Raw genomic sequence first — 18,762 nt, forward strand, 5'->3', positions numbered from 1 at the left:
AGGCCACTGTGCTCTTCGGGACCTGCAATGCTACAGAAATTGTTTTATATCCTTCCCCAGATCTGTGTCATGACACAATCCTGTCTCGGAGGTCAACGGACAATTCCTTTGTCTTCATGGCTTGGTTTTTGCTCTGACATGCACTGTCAACTGTGGGCCCTAATATAGACATGCGTGTGCCTATCCAAATCATGTCCAATCAATTTAATTTACAACTGGCGGACTCCAATCAAGCTTAGAAACATCTCAATGGAAATCAATGGAAACAGGATGAACCAAAATTCAATTTTGAATGTCATAGCAAAGGGTCTGCATACTTATGCAAATGTGATATTTCAGTTATTTATTTTTAATTACTTTGCAAAAAATTCTAAACACCTGTTTTCATTTCTTCATTCTGGGGAATTGTGTGTAGATTGATGATAAAAAAAAAGAATTTAATCAATTTTAAAATAAGGCTGTAACGTAACAAAATGTGAAAAAAGTGAAGGAGTCCGAATAGTTTCTGAATGCACTGTAACTAGTCACATTTCCCTCAGTGGTGGGGAAAGGTCAAGAAACAGTAACTGAGGGCAGAATGAGTAGTTGCTTAATGTGGATTGACTAGAGAAAGCCACACAGTTAAATTAAAGATAACAAATGTGTATAATTAAGTATTTTTTGTGATGAACCTGGTGAATTGATAAGGTAAATGCGATTAATGTTTCATAAGGACTTTCAGAAGACATTGGATAATGCCACATGTACTGAAGGCAATGGGATAAAAACATCTGTTGCAACATGGATACAGAATTGGTCAGTAATAGGAAGCGGAATATTGAGAATATTCTCAGGTAAGGTATTTTTTCTTTGGAGTGGAGGAAAGTGCCCTGAGGAGCTCCCTAGAAATGGACCACTGCTTTTCTTGTACATTAATATTTGAACAATTCCAAATTTTCAGGTTACTGAGAAGTTAGGAAGTATACTGTTGAAGGATAGTATTCAATAAGATATAGATGACACGTGAATTTTAATGTTGAAAACTATGACATTTTATTTTTTGTTGGGAAGCATATGAAGTGGCAATATAAACAAGAGGGCATAGTATTAATTGGATACAAAGAACTCCAGATTCTGGTTGACAAAACAAAACGCAAAGTGCTGGAATAACTCAACGGGCCAGGCAGCATCTCTGGAGAATATCTTTACTCAGAGAGTGGTAGCTGTGTGGAATGAGCTTCCAGTGGAAGTGGTGGAGGCAGGTTCGATTTTATCATTTAAAAATAAATTGGATAGGTATATGGATGGGAAAGGAATGGAGGGTTATGGTCTGAGTGCAGGTAGATGGGACAAGGGGAAAATAAGTGTTCGGCACGGACTTGAAGGGCCGAGATGGCCTGTTTTTTGTGTTGTAATTGTTATATGGTTACATGATTATAATATGGATAGGTGATGTTTCGGATCCAATCTGAAACGTCACCTCACCATGTTCTCCAGAGATTCTGACCTATACTCCAGCGAGGCAGCATCTATGGAGCGAAGGAATAGGTGACGTTTCGGGTTGAGACCCTTCTTCAGACCTGAAGGAGGGTCTCGATCCGAAACGTCACCTATTCCTTCGCTCCATAGATGCTGCCTCACCCGCTGAATTTCTCCAGCATTTTTATCTACCTGAGAAACAGGGACTGTTCTGATACGAGTTTGCTAAAATTAAGGGTACAGACAGAATTATTCATATTGAAGAGAATACAGAATGACAGTGGTGACCAAAAAGGACATGTAGATCTGTGTTTTTACACACAGCAAGAGGTTTGAGTCTGTAATATGATTCAACCACGGGGCTGCTGTATTGCTCAAACAGTGAACCGGTACAGACTCAATATGCTGTAGCCGTCCACATCCTCCTGTCATTCCATGATCCAGTATAATTATTATAAAAATGATTATTCACAATAAAAGAAGCAAATAGCATTTTAACGAGCACGCATTTTCTGTCAATATTCACAAGTGCGGTGCTGTTTAAGTCCAAAGGTAGATTCGGGGGGACACGCCCTCTCAAGGGTTAAATGCTCCAGGTCCAGGTCCAAGCTCGGGCCTTACCTTCAAAAACCAACGCAGCTGTCAGAGAAACCCACAGGATCACCAACGCCATGCTGCCCTCCTCTTCCTGCTCTTCGCTTCCTCGGCCCCGACGGCCCGCTTTTGCTCAGCATCCGTGTGATTTACGGGAAACACAGCCCAGAGAGGCAAGTGTGTTCGCTGCTCCGACTGCCCACAGACCGGCCTCGGCACCGCCTCCAGCGACAGGTCGCTGCCACTGCAGCCCCGGCCCCAGCGACAAGACGCTGCCACTACAGCCGCAACACCGCCTCCAGCGACAGGTCGCTGCCACTGCAGTCCCGGCCGCTGGCGCAGCACCGCCCCCAGCGACAGGACGCAGCCACTACAGCCGCAACACCGCCTCCAGCGACAGGACGCTGCCACTACAGCCGCAACACCGCCTCCAGCGACAGGCCGCAGCCTCAGCACCGCCTCCAGCGTCAGGGTTCCCCTCTTCCATTATAGATGAGGCTCTCACCTGGGTCACCTGCAGCTTCACTTTTACTCCCACTATTCGTAACAAGGACAGAGCCCCCCTTTTTTTTTAATCATCTTCCACCCCATCAGCCGTCGCATACAACATCTGTTCCCGATGTTGGGGAAGTCCAGAACAAGGGGTCCCAGTTTAAGGATAAGGAGGAAATCTTTTAGGACCGAGATGAGAAAAATATTTCTCACACAGAGAGTGGTGAATCTCTGAAATTCTCTGCCACAGAAGGTAGTTGAGGCCAGTTCATTGGCTATATTTAAGAGGGAGTTAGATGTGGCCCTTGTGGCTAAAGGGATCAGGGGGTATGGAGAGAAGGCAGGTACAGGATACTGAGTTGGATGATCAGCCATGATCATATTGAATGGCGATGCAGGCTCAAAGGGCCGAATGACCTACACTTGCACCTATTTTCTATGTTTCTATGTTTCTATATCAGAGCTGCCAACTCTCACGCATTGAGCGTGAGACTCACGCATTTCGCCCAATTCTCACGCTCTCATACTGATCACAGATTTCTCACGCTCTGTCGTGAGAAATTCTATGATCATCGAGAATTTCAAAATTAATGTCAACTACTTGTGTGCGCGTCTGTTGACAAGACAGCAGCATTCTTATTCTCTGTTATTCTCACTTGACCGAATCGTCACACACCTCCAAACCACGTCCCATGCAAATTTACATTGAAAGCCACAGAACGGGCAGTGAATGAGTGTCATGCAGCGCAACAAGTAAGGCCATGTCCTGCTCCCGGTGGCAGTCGAAATTTAAGGATTTGCGGGAAGTGGCCAACATGAATGAATGAATGAATGAATGAATGAATGAATGAATGAATGAATGAATGAATGAATGAAAACTTTATTGTCATTCAGATATACACCTAGACACAGTGCACCTTGAACAAAATTTCGTTGCAATGAGCGAGGCATTTGAATTTGGTGGTCTGCACTCTGCTTGAAATGGTATGAAATTGAATTTGAATTTGGTGGCCCACACTCTGCATGAAATGGTATGCAATTGAATTTGAATTTGGTGGCCTGCACTGCTTGAAATGGTATGAAATTGAATTTGAATTTGGTGGCCAGCACTCAGATTGAAATAGTATGAAATTGAATTTGAATTTGGTGGCTTGCACTCTGCTTGAAATGCTATCAATTGAATTTGAATTTGGTGGCCTGCTCTCTGCTTGAAATGGTATGAAATGAATTTTGTGGCCTGCACTCTGCTTGAAATGGTATGAAATTATTTTGATCGCCTGCACTCTGCTTGAAATGGAATTTTAAGGAATAACCGTGAGTGAACTGCCAGCCCACCAGCCATGAGTCAATCAACTGCCAGCCCACCAGCCATGAGTCAACTGCCAGCCCGACAGCCATGATTCAGTCAACTGCCAGCACACCAGCCATGAGTGAGGGAACTGCCAGCCTACCAGCAATGAGTGAGTGAACTGCCAGCCCACCAGCCGTGAGTGAGTGAGTGAGTGAGTGAGTGAGTGAGTGAGTGAGTGAGTGAGTGAGTGAGTGAGTGAGTGAGTGAGTGAGTGAGTGAGTGAACTGCCAGCCCACCTTTGGGCCTACCTGAAACCACTCATTTCGGCCCACAAGGCCCTTATTTGCTCAGAAACCAGCCCCCTTTGCCCAAAATGCCCGGATTAGTCCAGGAGGAGCATTTTGGCCCAAAAGGCTCATGCCAGGAAAAGTCTATAAAAAGTGGCTTTCACTGAGATTTCACTCAGATGTCCCTTCAGCCCATCAGGCATGTACTAGCCCAGGAGGAGTCCCTTTGGCCCATCAATAAGTATTCCCCCTGTAAGTATTAAACCTCACCCCAGTATTTTTCTCCCTTCATTGGCTCCCTGTGAGATCCAGGCCAGGATAGACTTTCCTCCTTCATTGCAGTGATCAGTAGAAAAAGATGAAAAATGTCTACAATTGATTCTCCACCCTCTCCCCTTCTCTCTCACAGAGTCTCTCACCTGTTTCGGGCAGAATTTCTGGCAGTTTCTGAGCTGCCAGCCCACCAAGCCCTGAGTGACTGATCTGCCAGCCCACCAGCCCTGAGTAACTGAGCTGCCAGCCCGCCCGCCAGCCCACCAGCCCTGAGTGACTGAGCTGCCAGCCCACCAGGCCTGAGTGACTGAGCTGCCGGCCCATCAGGCCTGAGTGACTGAGCTGCCAACCTACCAGGCCTGAGTGACTGAGCTGCCAGCCCAGCATGCCTGAGTGACTGAGCTGCCAGCCCAAGAATCCATTTGGCCCACAATGTCCATACTAGCCCTCTGGAAACCAGTCCCTTCGGCCCACAACATCCATACTAGCACTCCAGAACCCCACCCCCCGCCCCAACTGGCCACCAATATTGGAATTGGTGGAGAGGCGGAATATTGCGTTGGGGGACCAGCCCTCCCGTGTGGACATTGGGACCCAACGGGTCCCGCTTAGTCTAGTATTCTTTAAATGCATGGATCCAGGGTTCTCACTGCCCGCCCGAATGCAAGTTTGGTTGAAAAGCTTCTGCTTTGTTAGATCCATGCACTTATTGTCCACATTTAAAATTTATAGATTCTATTCTTAATCTAATTCTCCACTGTAAATGTGTCTTCATGATAAAATGAGACTTTGTGTATAAAGTTATAGCATTGCAATTGCACTTTATGGCTTGTAGTGCCCCCATTTGTTTGAAAATGTATATTTAGTGGCAAGTTAAGATCACCGAGGTGGTTACATTATAAATGTAGACATACAATAGAAAAATGGCAGAAATATCGCGAAGATATAAAATTGCGAGATATTTATTCCGATCATGTGTATTTCTTTTCTCTTGACTTTATTAATTATCTAATTTTGTTTTAAATTAAGCCAAATCTGAGTGAAATACTCAAAACTGTAAACATTGCTTCGTAAAGAAGGAAAATTTAGCAGTTGGAACACAATATTTACCAAAAACATTTTCAAAATAATTTATATCAAAATATTGCTTTATAAAAATGATACCACATTCTAGTTTTGTTTGAAACAGAGATTCATACTATGTATTCTTAATATACCAGGCAATAGAGGATAATAAGTCAGTGCCGTCTCTTTCAAATACTTCTCCAGCTTTGACTCACATAGCACTGTTTGGTAGTGTTTATATTCTTGCATAAAAATTGGTGTTACTACTTTGTGCCTGTATCTTTTTGTTTTCACCTTCTTCCTCTGTGGAGTAAATCTTAAGCATATTCAGTCTTGTACTTATGTCAACCTCTGTCTTGTCAGAATATTCTTGTGCATCTGAAATAATACTTAATTGGTCAAAATATTCTTCAGGCAGGTTTTTTGTCTGTGCTGGCAGAAATGGAGGATTCAACCAAGACTCTTTCAGGTACTGTGTAAAAACAAAACAAAAAAAGCATTGATGAGATTTCCCATTAAGTAGTGAATACGAAAACCCCCATAAAACATACACATCTGTTCTTAGTGATGATTTACTATTTTTTGCTGGGATGAAAATGAGTCCAAATTATTAAAGGTGGAAATTCAGAATCTAGAAGGTAATATTCATTACCAATATTATAATATTAGGAATATTAATTTGAGATGTCCATATTTAAAGAGAAGATGTATAAAAATATAATTGGGCGATGAAATACTTATTTAAAAATCACCAATTATTTGTTATCACATCAGGCAGATATGAATGTACTTGAGCATGAATGTACTTGATTTATGAGGATGATGCCAGAACTGGAACAATAGACAACAAATGAAATACCTCCTTTATGTGTTCGGGCAGGTTGAAGGAAGGGAAAAAAATGTATCTGATGGTTCGGTATCCATGAAGGGACACATAGAAAATGCCAGTGATCACAAGGAAGACAATGAAAAATGATGCAAGGAAAACCACAAAAATCTTCCACTCTGCAATTCTACCTGCAAGCACAAAGAAAATAATAAATGTAGTCAGTCAAAAAACTGACATGTTGATGCAAAACTTTTGACAGAATCAAAACACAAAGTTATTGAGACCAAAGGCATTTAAAAAAAATTGGCTGGCAAAAATGGATTTTGTGACTTAGCATCAGGTGCTGCTTTGTATCACCTGAAATGTAGTGCATTTCTGGTCCAGGTTTCAGTACATGGTGAGGGAAGGGGAGTGGAATGACTTCACATTGTAACTTCATTTCTCTGTACCCACTTCTCTGTAAGGCCTATCTGTATGTTAAGTGTGTTCGCTGATCTTTAACCAAGTGCATTATTGTAAAATGATCTTCTTTTAGGTCAGCCACAATGCTGAACTGTAGGAAAAGTTCAGGCCCAATCCTGCTCTCATTTCTTACATTCTTATCTAATTTTTACACAGCAAAGTCGAAGAAGCAACAACGGAAAAATTGCTATCTATTTTGATTCTAACACTATTGGTTTAAGAAGCTATTGGGAACAGTTACGAATATCTGAGGAAAGACATAAAATGCTGGAGTAACTCAGTGGCTCAGACAGCATCCCTGAAGTACATGAATGGGTGATGTTTTGGGTTGAGATCCTTCTTCAGACTGATTACCAGGGTTGAGGAGGGGAGGGGGGGGGGTGGTAGGGGAATAAAACTATAAGAGTGGCGGGGCAGGTAAAAGCATTGCATGTCCACCAGGGATGCTGCCCAATCTGCCGAGTGACTGCAGCATTTTGTGTTTGTCCTTGGCAAACCGGCATCTGCATAGAGTCATAGAGTGATACAGTGTGGAAACAGGCCCTTCGGCCCAACATGCCCACACCGGCCAATATGTCCCAGCTACACTAGTCCCACCTGCCTGCGCTTGGACCATATCCCTCCAAACCTGTCCTATCCATGTACCTGTCTAACTGTTTCTTAAACGTTGGGATAGTCCCAGCCTCATCTACCTCCTCTGGCAGCTTGTTCCTGCTGTTAGCTTTGTTGTCTAAACGGTTCCGGTGGGTGGCGCGACTCACGTCGCAGCGGCCTCTGCAGTCCGTCTGTCTTTTTATTATTTTTTGTCTTGTTTCAATGTAGTTTTTATTTATTTTTTATGGGGTATGTGTGTGTGGGGGGCGGGGGTGGGGAAACTTTTAAAATCTTTCCCCTGCACGGAGAACACGACCTTTTCCTTGTCGGGTCTCCGTTGTCGTTGGGGCAGAGCAACGTGGAGCGGCCTCCAGCAGGAACGACCTAGGGCTCCAGTCGCGGAGCTGCGGACCTACTCACCATCGTAGAGCTGGCCGAGTTCGGAGCGGGAGGAGCGGTGGTGGCGCGCTGCTGCGACCGGACCCCCGGAGATTCGGAGGCTTACCGCAGGTCTGGTGGACAGTAATACCGGGAGCCCGCGGGTCCCTGCTGGGAGACCGCTTTTCGGGGCTTCCGCAACGGCGACTTCTCCCGCCCGAGTTGCGGGGTCGAAGAGTACCTGGAGCGGGGCCTTACATCACCGCCCCGCGCAGCTTGGAATGGCTGCGGGACTTTGCTAGCGCCCGCCGGGGGCTCCAACAACAAGACCCGGAGCGCGGCCTTGCACCACCCGGCGCGGCGTTAATGGCCGCGGTACAATTACCATCGCCCGCCGGGGGCTTTGACTCTGACATCGGGAGGGGAATGGGGAGTGCAGGGGAGGGATAAGTTTTTGCCTTCCATCACAGCGAGGAGGAGATGCGCTGTGATGGATGTCTGTGTAAATTGTGTTGTGTCTTGGGTCTTTTTATTGTGTGTATGACTGCAGAAACAACATTTCTGTATTGTATTGTATTGTATTGTATTGTTCCATACACCCACCACCCTTTGTGTGAAAATGTTACCCCTCAGATTCCTATTAAATCTTTTCCCCTTCTCCTTGAACCTATGTCCTCTGGTCCTCGATTACCCTATTCCCATCTGCAGTTCCTTATTTCTAAACTGTGAATATCGGACTTAACAGTGCCAGAGCAGAAAACAATCTCTGTCAATGGAAAGAAAAGCATAATGAGACTGCAAACTACTTTTAATCTCACAGTGCATCTTAAGGAAGAACATGCTGATTAAAAATAATAATACCATTGTCCTTTGTAGTTTCACAGATAACTGAACTAGGATGAGTTATCATGTTATCCAACAAAGGTTTAACTTTCAAGCAGTAGGTGGTCCAAGGTTTCAGATTAGCGAGGGTTGTCATCTTCTGCTGGATATAAGTACTTTCAACCTGTGTGGAATTCAAAAGGTTCTAAATGGTTACAGGTGTCAAATAGTAATAACACGATGGATCAAATCAAGCATGCTAAAAGGAGGTTTCAGTGGGAAGTTGGATCAATACTTCACTGAGACATTTAAAATACTTTGACAATAGAAATAATTGTTCTCAGTATACTTCCCTAACATGACTGATGAACTTAGGGAAATACCTGTTCCAGTGGGTTGAGCAGTTTAACATGTAACCCATGGTTTAGTGAACAGAACGGAATATATTTTTCTTAGTTATAATTTGGTTTCTGCTGCTGTACATCTGAAATTACTTTACAAAAAGTGAATTAACCCATTCATAATTATATGTTTGAATCTTTGATTTTGATATCCAGATTTAAGGAATTCAGTTCATTAATAGGGAAGGGGAATTCTGAAATCCAGCTATGATTTTTTTTACCTTCCTCAATAGGTGAAATGATTGTAAAATGTTTGTGATTTATTGAAAAGGGCTGCAGATAAATTACAATAGACAATAGACAATAGGTGCAGGAGTAGGCCATTCGGCCCTTCGAGCCAGCACCGCCATTCACTGTGATCATGGCTGATCAGTACCCCGTCTAAGCCTTCTCCCCATATCCCTTGAATCTGTTATCTTTAAGAGCTATTTAACTCACTCTTGAAAGCATCCAGAGAATCGACCTCCACTGCCTTCAGAGGCAGAGAATTCCACAGATGCACAACTCTCTGGGTGAAAAGGTTTTTCCTCATCTCCATTCTAAATGGTCTACACCTTATTCTTAAACTGTGGCCCCTGGTTCTGGACTCCCCCGATATCGGGAACATGTTTCCTATCCTCTAGCGTGTCCAATCCCTTAATAATCTTATATGTTTCAATAAGAACTCCCCTCATCCTTATAAATTCCAGTGTATACAAGCCCAGTTGCTCCATTCTTTCAACACATGACAGTCCCGCCATCCTGGGAATTAACCTTGTGAACCTACGCTGCACTCCCTCAATAGCAAGAATGTCCTTCCTCAAATTTGGAGACCAAAACTGCAAACAGTACTCCAGGTATAGTCTCAACATTTTTAAAAAAACGTAATTTTCCTCTTCTGATTATTGTTGGATGTTCTTTAAGTTTGCTTTCTGTTTCAATTGAAACCATGGGAGATCAAAGTCCGAGAAATCAGAGTGGGAGTAGGATGGAAGTTAAAAGTGATGTGCAACTGGAAATTCAGGGTAGATCTTGCGGACTGAAGTGAGTTATTAGTCATAGATGATACAACGTGGAAACATGCCCTTCAGCCCAACTTGCCCACACCGGCCAAAATGTCCCAGCTACACTAGTCCCACCTGACAGTATTTGGTCCATATCTCTCCAAACCTGTCCCACCCATGTACTTGTCTGTTTGTTAAACATTGGGATAGTCCCAGCCTCAACTACCTCCTCTGGCAGCTTGGTCCATACACCCACCACCCTTTGTATGAAAATGTTACCCTTCAGATTCCTATTAAATATTTTCCTCTTGTACTCTTGTCCTCAATTAACTAACTCTGGGCAAGAGCCTCTGTGCATCTACCCAATCTATTCCTCTCATGATTTTATACACCTCCATAAGATCACCCCTCATTCTCCTGCGCTCCAAGGAATAGAGTCCCAGCCTACTCAACCTCCCCCTGTAGCTCACACCCTCTAGTCCTGGCAATATAAAGCATATCCTATTAAGCAGTCACACAGTCTGTATTTGGTTTCTCTCATGTAGATAGTACTGAGTGCACGCAATCTGGTGGAAGAAGTAGAAGTGAATTTCTGCCTCACCCGGGAGGACAGTTTGGGTCACTGGATAGTGGGAAGGGAAGACGTTGAAGAGCAGGTGTTAACTGACCAGAATTTACAATTGGCCATAAAATGTTAAACTATATTTCTCAGTCTGTGAAATGTACCTTTTTTTTCTCTACATCTTCCCAGTAGAACACTTGATAACCCAATTCAGGAAAATATTCACGCATAGATTTATTGTCATTCTCATTTACAGGCTCAGAGATGTTGATGTCGAACATATCCAACCTTGGCTTCACGATCACTGCCAAAGGAGGTCCAATTTCAGCTGTGTTGCAAAGGAACAGTGGGGTAGTGTGAAAAAAATTGTGGACGAATATAAATTTGAATATAAAGTAAGTAAAGATAAAACTAATTCATCCTACTGTCAGAAAAAGGCTCAAACTCCGTGGCATTGCTCCACTCAGATGCCTCATCTTTATATTCAGCTCTTACTTGGAGAAAGTAACCAACCATGATAGTCAGTTCATTGGACAAGTCACATTTGGTGCTGCTGATGTTGGTGCAGCCTTTCTCCAGAGGCTCTTGTTTATACTGATTGTCATAATAGCTGGAAAGAAAGTAATGAAGACAATTATTTCATCACCATGTACATTGGTAGATACCGTGACACATACAATACAATACAATACAATACAATTTATTTGTCATTTGAACCCCATTGAGGTTCAAACGAAATGTTGTTTCTGCAGTCATACACACAAGAAAGAACCAAGACACAACACAATTTACACAAACATCCATCACAGCGCATCTCCTCCTCGCAGTGATGGAAGGCAAAGACTTATCTCTCCCCTGCACTCCCCATTCCCCTCCCAATGTCAGAGTCAAAGCCCCCGGCGGGTGATGGTAATTGTCCCGCGGCCATTTACGCCGCGCCGGGTGATACAAGGCCGCGCTCCGGGTCTTGTTGTTGGAGCCCCCGGCGGGTGCTAGCAAAGTCATGCAGTAATTTCTCATTATTCATGTTAAGGTGAGAACAATTATGCTGCCCGAATTTCAGAGGGAATTTCAGATGCTGTTTCACAAATAAATGTGGATCAGGCGGTATCCCTGTAGAATATGGATTGGTGGCATTTCGGTTGTGACCCTTCTTTAGCCTGATTGCAGCGGGGGGGGGGGGGGAGGAGGGGGGATGAGCTGGGGAAAGCTAGAAGAGAGGAGGGCCAGGATGAAGTGTGGCAGGTAACGGGTAGGCACGGGTGAAGAGGGGCTTTGATAGGCAGATGGTAGGACAATGGCCAGGGATGTGTAAAAAAAGTGGGACAACGGGATTGAAGAATGGCAAATTGTAGGTGGAGGGTGAGGCAAAGGAGAGAAATAGGCACAAATACAATTGGGGCACAATGGAGTGGAGGGGGGAGGAGGAAAGGGGGTGTCAGGGAGAAGGGTAAAGCAAAGGGGTTGTTGGAGGTTATCTAAAATTAGAGAAGTCAATGTTCATATCCTTGCGTTGTAAGCTGCCTAATGCTTTGGTAATTTAGCAAAATTATGTATTGGACATAAATCAGCTAGTTTTTGTATATTGTTTCAAAGATCATTATCAAGAAATAGTTCATCTTGGCAAGTTCCAGTATTACAACTAGAATAAAATGAATAGGCATTCTGGACACTTTTTAAAAATTCTACTTCCTTGTTTGTCACTTTTTAACCACACTAAGTCACTCACAACAATTATATTTATATTCACGAGAGTAAAAAAAATAATAGTGTAATCAAATGATGGAATTGTTATATCACTTACCTTTGATATTCAACCGAATAATGTACTCCGCCTTTGTGATAAATAACTGGACTCCATTGGAGTATATTCTTGAAATTGATGGAATGCATTTTCACATTTTGTGGTGAAGGTAGCTTTCCAAAAACTGTATTAAAAATAAGAATAAAGTGTATGTTAATCTGTATGTTTCTCTGGGAAATATTGCCTTGGATTTCATGTCATTAGTTAGCATATTATTAATTTAGATTCCTGGGTGTTAACATCTCAGATGACTTGTCCTGGGCCTGGCACACAGGTATAATCACGAAGAAGGTACACTAGCACCTGGACTTTCTTAGAAGTTTAAAGAGAATCTGCATGTTGCTTGAGTTTGCATGTTGCATAGAGCTCCACTCTATGATCTGTGGTTTTGCCATGCTCACTGTGCGCTTGTTCTGAGATTCTGGATGTCGGAGGTCCTCAGAAGAAGAGAAAAATACGCCTGCGGACCGGATAATTGCGGGTTATGAAGCATGTCTCGCCAAAAAAGTGGAGGGGCTGCAGCTTCCCTTGCCCCCGGTTCCGCGGCCATGTACCATAAGGCAGGAGATACAGATGCCTAAAGTCCCATGCCAACAGGTTCAGGAGCAGCTACTTTCCTGCAACAGTAACGTTTATGAACTGACCTGCACAATCCACAGTTGGTCCATGGCCATTTTATTCCTTGTTGATTCAGGTGCTCACCTAGATACTTCTTGAATGTTGTGAGAGCACCTACTTCCATCAGCCATTTGGGCAGTGTGTTCCAGATTCCAACTACCATTTGGATGATAAAGTTCTTCCCTTGCATGCCCTCTAAACCTCTCACCCAAATTACTTTTAGTTTAAGATACCTCGCAGAGCCCCTTAAAAAATGTCATCCATACATTAATGCACGGAAGGTTAGGTGGACTTGTGATAGACGTGCAATGTAATCAAGTCAAGTTATGTTCAGTAGAGTTTATTGTCACATGCTCAAGTTTGGTGAGTGTTGGCATATTGGTATATATCCAATTTTATTCACTCTTTTGTGGTCTTCCAATATCTAGCATAACAATGAAAGGAAGCCAATTCCACCTAGTGCCAAAATACTCAGAAAATGCCCCAGTTGCTCAGCAGCAGATACTCAAGGTGGATATTTAAGGTATTCACCCTTGAACCACCTCCTTAATATATATTAATTGCATGGGTTATTAGGTTATTGTATGGCAATATGCAAGTCAATTTGTAATGGTCTCAAAATTATCCTGAAGCAAATTATGTCTTCATGATTGAACTTAGGGAAGTGGTGCAAGGAAGCAGGTAGAACCGGTTTTAGCAACAGCATATTTGTGATGGAAAGAAAGTGATGTTTCATTTAGTCTGAGCTTTGAATTTAATTTCTCAAATGAAAAGATGTTAACGTTGGGGGGGGGGGAAACTATTTTTCTCAACCAATCTCTAAAACGTTTAACTGATAATTGAATAATAATCATTGGATATTTTTGAATTGAGAAGCAGTGAATGCAAATGCTGATATTTATCACATCAGGTTGTATTTCATAAGAAAATTCCTGGAGGAAAGGAAAGTTTATTTCCAAGCATCATGCAAATCTGACATAAATATTGAACAGTTCCCATTTCCTTGTTCCACAAACATTTGGAACTCCCCACACAACTAGCCAGAAGAATCATCATGATTCAAGGAGGTGTTGTAAACTCCTATCTCACCAGGGACTAACTTTTACTGTACCACTCTACTGCTTTTTTTAAAAGTTGTTGTTTTTTTCCCTTTTTCCTTCCACCCACAATATTTAATATGTAAAAGAATATGTGATTCTGTTCCATTCTGTTTGTAGTTTGTTTGGTTGTTTGTTTGTTTGTCTTTTTGCACAAAGTCCGCGAGCATTGTCACTTTTCATTTCACTGCACATCTCGTATGTGTATGTGACGAATAAACTTGACTTGACTTGATCACAACTTTCTCCAGAGCACCAGGGCCGAGCAAACAATAGTGTCATTTCCAGTGATGCACACATCCCATAAATGAATTCTATCAAGTTAACAACTATAATCCTCAATACAGAAACTAAGAAAAGTTATATGCCACTTACACAGCACATTGGCAAGATTTTAGCACCTGATTAATTACATAAAATTGAGGTATAATCTTCATATGGTATGGGAAGACACAAGAGTCAATTTTCACATGTCTCACATCTAGAAATTGAATTATAAATTAATTGATAAAAATAAGGAATTGCAGATGCTGGTTTACAGAAAAGGACACAAAGTGTTGGTATAACTCAGCAGGTTAGGCAACATCTCTGGAGAACATGGGTAGGCGACATTTCGGATCGGGCCCCGTCTTCAGTCTTCAATTGACTTGCTTTTGGTTGTAAAGAACTGCAGGTGCTGTTTTATCCCAAAGGGAGACACAAAGTACTGGAATAACTCAGTGGGTCAGGCAACATCACTGGAGGAAAAGGATAGGTGATGTTTCGGGTTAGGAACCTTCTTCTGTTTTTGGTGATCCTGGTTGAGGATCCTGGTTGACGAAGATAGGATGGTCAGGGATCTAAACTAAACTGATTAGCTGATTAGTTTCCTGGAACACCACTGTAAAAGTGATAGAAATGGTGTTGTGAAAATATGGATTTTCAAGGGTCTTTTGATGGATAAACATCTTAACGAAATATTATTGAACAAAATCAGACTGCTTTGGGCTTTCTCTGCCTTCTGGCAATTGCTTTGCCTCCAGTAGCTTTATTTATGTAAAAAATGTTATTCCCAGAAGAGAGATAAAGGGGACAGCTATATCAGAATCTTATCCCATCTGTAATGAAACAAAATTTTGCTTCCAGTGCCTCTTATTGCTTTTCTGATTGTAAAAGGTAGCTAGAAAGCAGCTTAATATATATTTTTTCCATCTTCTCCACTTTCTCCAGAGATGCTGCATGACCCACTGAGTTACTCCAGCATTTTGTGTCTACCTTTAATATATAGTTTGTCAGGTTAGAGTTTTATTAAATTTATTTGTTAGAACACCAAAAGAATTAAGGAAAATTATAGGTAGACAAAAATGCTAGAGAAACTCAGCGGGTGAGGCAGTATTTATGGAGCGAAGGAGTAGGTGACGTTTCGGGTTGAGACCCTTCTTCAGACTGATGTGGGGGTAGGGGGGGAAGAAGAAGAAAGGAAGAGACGGAGACAGTGGGCTGTGGGAGAGCTGGGGAGGGGAGGGGAAGGAGGAAGAAAGCAAGGACTACCTGAAATTGGAGAAGTCAATGTTCATTCCGCTGAGGTGTAAACTACCCAAGTGAAATATGAGGTGGTGCTCCTCCATTTATTATGATAAATTATGATAAATCCATGTCTTAGTGGTGATTAGTATTTATATCCCATTCAAGGTTAACATCATTGTTTGAATAGAAAACAATCAAGAGGAAAGATTCTGATGAAATGATGATTATAATTAGTACGGGTGTCAGGGGTTATGGGGAGAACGCAGGAGAATAGGGTTGACAGAGAAAGATAGATCAGCCATGATTGAATGACGAATTAGAATGGCCAAATTTTGCTCCTATAACTTATGAACTTGTGAAAGGTCATCATCCTGAAATGTTAACTGTCTTTCTCGCCACACTTGCTGCCTGATCTGCTGAGTGTTTCCAGCACTTCATGGGTTTTTTCCCCCAGTTTTCCGCGTCCTCCATTTATTGTTCTTTGAACACAGGTAAAGCTTGCACCAAGGTTAAAAACACAGGGTCAGGAGGCAACAAAACAACAGTTTGCATTTAACACCAGCAACCAGGGCCGGCCTTAAGCCAATTGGATCAATTGCTCCCAATTGGGCCCCACGCCAGAGGGGGCCCCGCGCTAGAGTAATCTAATCTCTATGTACTTTTCAGAGGTGATCTACTCATTTTGTTTGTAGGCTTACATGTATGCAATTTTATATTAAAATGTAGCTTAGATCTGTTTGGTCCATTAACTCCATGCACTTGTTAAGCGCACATTTTGATTACTTTCCATTCTACCATAGAGATATAAAGTCCACAATAGACTTTATTTATATTTATATGATTCTACAGACCTTGGCTGGGAACCTGGGGCTCACCAAAATTGTTCCCAATTGGGCCCCGCACCTCCTAAAGTCGGCCCTGCCAGCAACATCTTGGAATGTCTCGCAGTGCTTCATCTGAATATTGCCAAGCAATTATTTGATAATTTGCCATAGAAAGAGATGTTGAGCCACTCTTACAAAAGTATCGAGGGATCTTGGAGTCCAAGTCCATAGCTCCCCAAAAGTGGCACACAAAATAGTGAGAGTGGGAAAGAAGGCATATGCTATGCTTGTCTTCATTGGTCGAGGCATGATAACTTTCAAATAAATTACAAGTTTACAAAACACAGCTGAATGTACAGTTGGAAGAATTTAAGTTTTAAAGGAGAATAAGATCGCATGTGTCATTTAGTAAATTTGTTTTTAATTAAAAGAGCTGTTGTTGTTAAATGTCCTTATGATTGCTCCTCAAGGTGGTGAATTATGAATATTGCAGGATTGGAGTAAAGTTTATCGTCACTGGTCAAACAAACCAAGGGTGTAAAATCTGTTAATACTCCATGCGACGGGATTGTTAAAATTACAGCAAGATATTACCGTGGAATAGAACGATCTGTTACTGCAGTAGAAATGAGCAGGTGTTAGTATTTCTGCTTTCGCTAAAGTCGTCTCCTATTTCAGAAACGCAAATCCGAAGGCAGGAAGTTCCCGAGATTTAGCTGATCAGTTGTGGACACAACATGCTGCCTTCTCTCTAGAGATGCCGCCTCACCCGCTGAGTTACTCCAGCATTTTGTGTCTACCTTTGATTTAAACTAGCATCTGCAGTTCTTTCTTACACATTAGCTGATCAGTTACCTGGTTGGTTGCACAATTGGTATCAGCGGTAACTTTAGAGAATGCTCCTAGTCTTCCTTCGTTTCCACACCCCCCAGAATCAATAGAATATTTCTGGACGGATCATGTGTCACATAATTATGATCTTTTAAAATAAATGGGCGAATAAAAAAACCCACAATCACCCAGTCGGGAATCCGAATAGAAAGTCCACTCGGTAAGAGGAAGTGAATATTTCCATTAGTGAACTGTTCACATCCAGTGTCTAGGATGCTTTTTTTAAATATAAACTTCACTTCTGTCCATGAAATAATACAACCGGTTCAAGCAATAAATAGTAAAATATTGAAGACTGTCAACAGTTCACAAATGGGAATATTGAATGAAACGAATCTCGCAATTTTGCGGATTCACCATGTTTTTTCCGCCTGATGTAGTTCCAATCTGGAGTTTGATTACACGCCAGTTTTGATTGATATTTCACTGGAACGACGCAAATGGGACCACTAACCTGGGAATATTAAAGCTGTCATCAACAGCAGGACTCTTCCCACGGCCATGTCTCCCTCTCATCGGCCCGCCTCGATCTACTACTGACCTCGGAGTTTCCTCATTCTTCCACATCAGCCTCTAAACGTGTGATAAAGGTTACAATTGGGCGGAGATTACCTGAAAGTCTCCAATGGCATTTGCCAGGAAACAGCACCGGGCGTTTGCCCTTTGGCAAATGTCTTTGTTAGCTAATTCCTGGAATTGGCTAATCAAGAAGTATATAACAATAATAATATACTCCATCGGAACTGAGCGTTATGGCCGTGAATGACAGCTCTAATCAGATGTCAAACTTAGACTGCTGACTCTCTAGGCTGAATGTAAAATAACCCTGAACATTACTTAGAGCAGAGAGTAGTTCAGTTCAAAACGTACCTCAAACATAGCTGTAAAATAATAAATAATAATTGATATAATACTGTAAGGCTATGACTCTCTACATTACATACTAGCCCGCAAATAAGGAGGAGGAAGCCACTGGTCATTCAAGCTGTAACCTCAACTCCATATTCCTGCCTAACTCTCCTAACCTTGTCCCCCCCTGCTTATCAAGAATCTGCCTTTCAGAGCCCTAATACTAGTCATAGTCACAGAGCACGGAAACAAGGCCTTCGCACACCTTGACCATGTCTATCACCAACCAGAGAGCAGTCCTGAGCTATCATCTACCTTATTGGAGACCTCTGGACTATCTTTAGTGAAACTTGTCTGGACTTTATCTTGCACTAAACGTTATTCCCTTCATCCTGTATCTACACGTGGGTGGCTTGATTGTAATCATGTATAGTCTTTCCGCTGACTGGATAGCGTGCAACAACAAACGTTTTCACTGTACCTCAGTACACATGAAAAATAAACTAAACATTTGCCTGTAGTTGGCCCATATACCTCTAAACCCTTCCTGTCCACACATCTGTCCAAACGTCTTTTGAAAGTTGTAATTGTATCCACTTCTACAGCTTCCTCTGGCAGCTCATTCCCGATCTTGAGTACTCTGTCCATTGAGTACAGTGCTTACAAACCTGTTGTGCGGCTA

The 18,762-nt window shown here is 42.4% G+C and overlaps 2 protein-coding genes across 2 annotated transcripts in view; both read right to left on the minus strand.

Moving 5' to 3' along the window:
• The window catches only part of LOC116980389 (interferon alpha/beta receptor 1a-like), a 28,898-nt gene extending 26,609 nt beyond the window's left edge, over positions 1–2,289 (minus strand). The window contains exon 1 of the mRNA XM_033032560.1: positions 2,080–2,289. Within this exon, the coding sequence (XP_032888451.1) occupies positions 2,080–2,131 (52 nt within the window). The 5' untranslated portion in view covers positions 2,132–2,289. The remainder of the gene's footprint in view (positions 1–2,079) is intronic.
• Positions 2,290–5,560: 3,271 nt separating this feature from the next.
• Positions 5,561–17,817, minus strand: LOC116980390 (interleukin-10 receptor subunit beta-like). Its single transcript, XM_033032561.1, has 7 exons — positions 17,686–17,817; positions 12,296–12,419; positions 10,917–11,101; positions 10,656–10,819; positions 8,585–8,729; positions 6,320–6,477; positions 5,561–5,932 (listed from the first exon to the last, which is right to left on the minus strand). Exons 1-7 carry the CDS (start codon positions 17,732–17,734, stop codon positions 5,696–5,698), a joined length of 1,062 nt encoding a protein of 353 aa, XP_032888452.1. The 5' UTR covers positions 17,735–17,817; the 3' UTR covers positions 5,561–5,695.
• Between the last annotated feature and the right edge of the window lie 945 nt (positions 17,818–18,762).

The sequence above is a fragment of the Amblyraja radiata genome, chromosome 14, assembly GCF_010909765.2.
Source record: "Amblyraja radiata isolate CabotCenter1 chromosome 14, sAmbRad1.1.pri, whole genome shotgun sequence".
In the NCBI taxonomy this organism is placed as follows: Eukaryota; Metazoa; Chordata; class Chondrichthyes; order Rajiformes; family Rajidae; genus Amblyraja; species Amblyraja radiata.